The 5,000-nt window shown below is 39.2% G+C and overlaps 1 protein-coding gene across 10 annotated transcripts in view; it reads right to left on the bottom strand.

Annotated features, from left to right (window-relative positions):
• Positions 1 to 5,000, bottom strand: part of plekha6 (pleckstrin homology domain containing, family A member 6) — a 196,677-nt gene that overhangs the window by 81,995 nt on the left and 109,682 nt on the right. For all 10 annotated transcript variants that reach the window (XM_062045055.1, XM_062045028.1, XM_062045046.1 and 7 more), the window contains one exon: positions 4,011 to 4,111. In XM_062045055.1, coding sequence (XP_061901039.1) covers positions 4,011 to 4,111 — 101 coding nt within the window. The remainder of the gene's footprint in view (positions 1 to 4,010; positions 4,112 to 5,000) is intronic.

Here is a 5,000-nt window from a genome sequence, read left to right as displayed (position 1 = left end):
GTCAATTACAAACAAATCACCGCCCTTCTTTCAACCACAGCCATGCAACCAAAAAGCCTCAAACATCAATGCACTATTTGGCCTGTATTGTGAAGTACTAGAACACACATATGCTCGTACTATGAAACGTTACATTGCAGTATAGCAGTGTTTTTTCAACCAGTGTGCCGTGAGATACAGTCTGGTGTGCCGTGGGAGATTATGTAGTGTCACCTACTTGGGTTAAAAATATTTTTTTGCAAACCAGTATTTATAATCCGCAAATAACGTGCCGTTGTTGAGTGTCGGTGCTGTCTAGAGCTCGGCAGAGTAACCATGTTATTATCCTCCATATCAGCAGGTGGAAGCTGCTAGCTAATTGCTTTGTAGATGTCGGGAACACGTTGTGTGGGACGACGATGGTTTGTCTTGATCACGATATACAGACGACAGCGGGAGGCAGGGTGCAGGTAAAAAAGTATCTAATGCTTAAACCAAAAATAAACAAAAGTTAAAGTACCAATGATTGTCGCACACACACTAGGTGTGGTGAAATGTGTCCTCTGCATATGACCCATCCCCTTGTTCCACCCCCTGGGAGGTGAGGGGAGCAGTGAGCAGCAGCGGTGGCTGCGCCCGGGAATCATTTTGGTGATTTAACCCCCAATTCCAACCCTTGATGCTGAGTGATAAGCAGGGAGCTAATAGGTCCCATTTTTATAGTCTTTGGTATGACTCGGCCGGGGTTTGAACTCACGACCTACCGATCTCAGGGCGGACACTCTAACCAACTCTGGCTTCTTCGCAATCGTGCCCCTTTGCAAAGTTGCAAACACACAACAGATGCCACACTGACCCCTAGTGGTGTCCCTCCGGAACTACATTTAATGATAATGTAGTGAGCATCCTTTGCAGGGGTGTAGAATGTATGTGATCGTTCTTTAAAACTTGTTTAGTAGTCTCTGAAGTAAAGTCTCAAACACAATAGTGAATTTTAAGTAGTATATGAAGTACTATAGGAGCACTCAATAAACACAAAATACTCACTTGTCTACGGCAATCAAGGTAGGAAACCTACAGAACTGGTAATACTATACGCAAAGCAGGCATGAAGGCAATGACAAGAAACAGTTTGGCTTTTAAAATAGCAGCTATACAGAAAACTTAGGCATGGCTATGCAGAACCAAACTAAAACAGAACTGGCGACAAAGTAAACAAAATCAGAATGCTGGACGACAGCAAAGACTTACATTACAGCGTGTGGAGCAGCAGACGGTGTCTACAAAGTACACCCCGTACATGACATGACAATCAACAATGTCCACACAAAAAAAGATCGCAACAACTTAAATATTCCCGATTGCTAAAAACAAAGCATGTGCAGGGAAATTTTTCCTCTGCATCCCCTTGTTCAGCCCCTGGGAGGTGAGGGGAGCAGTGAGCAGCAGCAATGGCCGTGCCCGGGAATCATTTTGGTGATTTAACCACCAATTCCAACCCTTGATGCTGAGTGCCAAGCAGGGAGGTAATGGGTCCCATGTTTATAGTCTTTGGTATGACTCGGCCGGGGTTTGAACTCACAACCTACCGATCTCAGGGCGGACACTCTAACCACTAGGCCACTGAGCAGGTTTTAGGCGAGTGCCCCTAAGAAAAGGCATTGAAGCTTAGGCATGGCTATGCAGAACCAAACTAAAACTGAACTGGGGACAAAGTAAACAAAATCAGAATGCTGGACGACAGCAAAGACTTACATTACAGCGTGTGGAGCAGCAGACGGCGTCCACAAAGTACATCCCGTACATGACATGACAATCAACAATGTCTACACAAAAAAAGATCGCAACAACTGAAATATTCCAGATTGCTAAAAACAAAGCAGGTGCGGGGAATAGCGTTCAAAGGAAGACATGAAATTGTAACAGGAAAATACCATTAAAAAAACAGGAAAATCCACCAAAATAAGAGTGCAAGACAAGAAGTAAAACACTACGCACGGGAGCACAACCAAAAAACTCAAAATAAGTCACGGCGTGATGTGACAGGTCGTGACAGTACACCTACTTTGAGTCGAGAGTTATATTGATGCACTGCAAAAAGTCAGTGTTCAAAAACAAGAAAAAAACCCACAAAAATGAGGGGTATTTTACTTGAACTAAGCAACATTATCTGCCAATAGAACAAGAAAATTTGGCTTGTCAAGACTTTTCAAAACAAGTAAAATTAGCTAACTTCAATTAACCCAAAAGTACCTTAAAATAAGTATATTCTCACTAATAACAAGTGCACTTTTCTTGGTAGAGAAAAAAAAAAGAGACCTTTTTGCTCAATATGTTGAAAAATATTCTTAAATGAAGTAAATGCTAGTGCCATTATCTTGACATAATGATATGCACTCGGCATTACATTTCTTGAAACCAGCAAACGTATACTAAAAACTAGTTTATTGTTCTTAATGGAAAGGCAACAAGGCAACCGCTTGTTACTCTCGGGGTCTCCTGGCCGCTCAGGCAAATCACATGGTCTAAAAATGCATTTTTCCATGGATAACATGACATCATCGCGCCAAGTGCGTGCTCTTTCAGTCAATTAGTGCGCATATATACAGCCCGGCCCGCGGCCAAAAAATATTTAATTGTAATTTTGAAGAATTAATCTGACTGTGCATGAACTATTTCTGTTCAAAATAGTTAGAAATGTCACATGTTAAATGTTTAAATATTAACTTTATGTTTATTGTACTGTGCCAACTGTACTACTATATGAGTGCGTATGTTCCATTGTTTCATTGAAAATAAAACAGCAAAGTCCATTTGGCTGTCATCTGTTTTAATATGAGACACAATTGTGTCAAAGCCATGATTTTTTTTTTCATTCTTAAAATAAGACATTATTACTTTAAAAAATTAGTTTTATACTTGTGAGTGTTGATGACACAGCTTTGCAACACTTAATATTCTAGTTTTAAGCAGAACATAAAATCTGGTTAGTGAAAGGAATTATTTTATCAGACAGAAAATAAGCAAATATCACCCTTATTTGAGATATTTAATCTTACTTAGATTTCAGTTTTTGCAGTGTGCATAGTTGGTAATGGTTTAAAGCATGGGTCCCCAAACTACGGCCCGCGGGCCGGATACGGCCCCCCCAGAGTCCAAAATCCGGGCCGCTGGAAGTCCCAAGTAAAAAAAAAATTAAAAAAAAATATGTTTTTATTTTTATTTTTTGTTAAATGTTTTATTTGTCCTTACTAGTCCATTTTCTACCGTCTTCTAGCCATTAAGGCAAATCATATTGTCTAAAAATGCATTTTACCATCGATAACATGACATGCAGCAAGTGCGCTCTTTAAGTCAATTAGTGCGCGAGGAATATATATGTATGAATACATATATATATATATATATATATATATATATATATATATATATATATATATATATATATATATATATATATATATATATATATATATATATATATATATAGACACATATACATATATATATATATATATATATATATATATATATATATATATATATATATATATATATATATATATATATATATATATATATATATATATATATATACACACATATAGACACATATACATATATACACATATATACACATATACATATATACACATATATACAAATATACATATATATATACATATATACAAATATACATATATATATACATATATACACATATACATATATATGTACATGGACATATACATATACATAGACAAATACATATATACACACACACACACATTTACATATAATATATATATGTATATATATATATATATATAGTGCGGCCCCCAGCCAAATTGTTTTACCCCAATGCGGCCCCGGAGTCAAAAAGTTTGGGGACCCCTGGTTTAAAGTCATACCCAACAATTGCAACAACGACTTTTTACTGTCTACTGAGTGTCACTTCTTATTGATTTCTCCTGGTGGTGTGCCTCCGCATTTTTTTCTCAATGGCAGCATCTGCCCCGATTGTTACTCACCTTGAAGGTAAACTTGCGGGTGATGTTGTCCGAAGGCTGCGCTCCTCCGATCCGGAAACTGAGCAGAGGCAAACTCCCTAGCACAGCGTCCTCCTTCTCATCTGCCAACAAGAAAACCAAAAGTGCGATAACATCTCGGGGAAATATCAGGGTCGGATGCTGATAACACAGAAGATTAGAAAAAAAAAAGTCTGCAGCCAAGCGGCAAGACGCCGTAGCTCCTGCGGAACACACACTTTCCCCATGGTGACAGCCTCCGAGAATAGATAACTATTATGGTCCGAGGGTCCCTGCGATAAGCGCTGGTAATGGCACCCACACATCAGTGGTCACAGAAGAAGAAGACCACTCATGTTGGATGAATAATGAATGTTGGCATGAAATTTTTAGCAGTTCAAAAGGAAATGAGGTTAGAGTCGTCTGTTTTCGCCTACCTTTTCTCTCTGCATGCACAATCGCCCTGCTGCTGACTGCTGTGTGTGTGTGTGTGTGTGTGTGTGTGTGTGTGTGTGTGTGTGTGTGTGTTGGTGTGGGTAGTGAGGAGGAGATAGGGAAAGGAGACAAGGGAGCAGAGCAAGGGAGAGAGAGAGAGATCTAAGGGAGGGGGAAGGGCTTGTGCAATAAAATATACCGATCCCCTGTGTGTGTGTGTGTGTGTGTGTGTGTGTGTGTGTGTGTGTGTGTGTGTGTGTGTGTGTGTGTGTGTGTGTGTGTGTGTGTGTGTGTGTGTGTGTGTGTGTGTGTGTGTGTGTGTGTGTGTGTGTGTGTGTGTGTGTGTGTGTGTGTGTGTGTTTGTATTTCTACCTTTCTTGAGACATCAACAAAGAAAAGTACCTTCCGTATGTGAACAAGTTAGGACATAAATCATGGTCCCAATACGGAAAACCATTGCATCTAATAGAGAATGTCTCATTTGCACCCCTGGTGGTGAAATCTATAAAAAAAATTAGGGTGATCCCCAAAAAAATTGACTGTCAACATATGAAACAA

Source organism: Entelurus aequoreus, linkage group LG01 (assembly GCF_033978785.1).
Source record: "Entelurus aequoreus isolate RoL-2023_Sb linkage group LG01, RoL_Eaeq_v1.1, whole genome shotgun sequence".
Classification (NCBI taxonomy): Eukaryota; Metazoa; Chordata; class Actinopteri; order Syngnathiformes; family Syngnathidae; genus Entelurus; species Entelurus aequoreus.
This window is presented reverse-complemented; position numbering and strand designations above follow the sequence as displayed.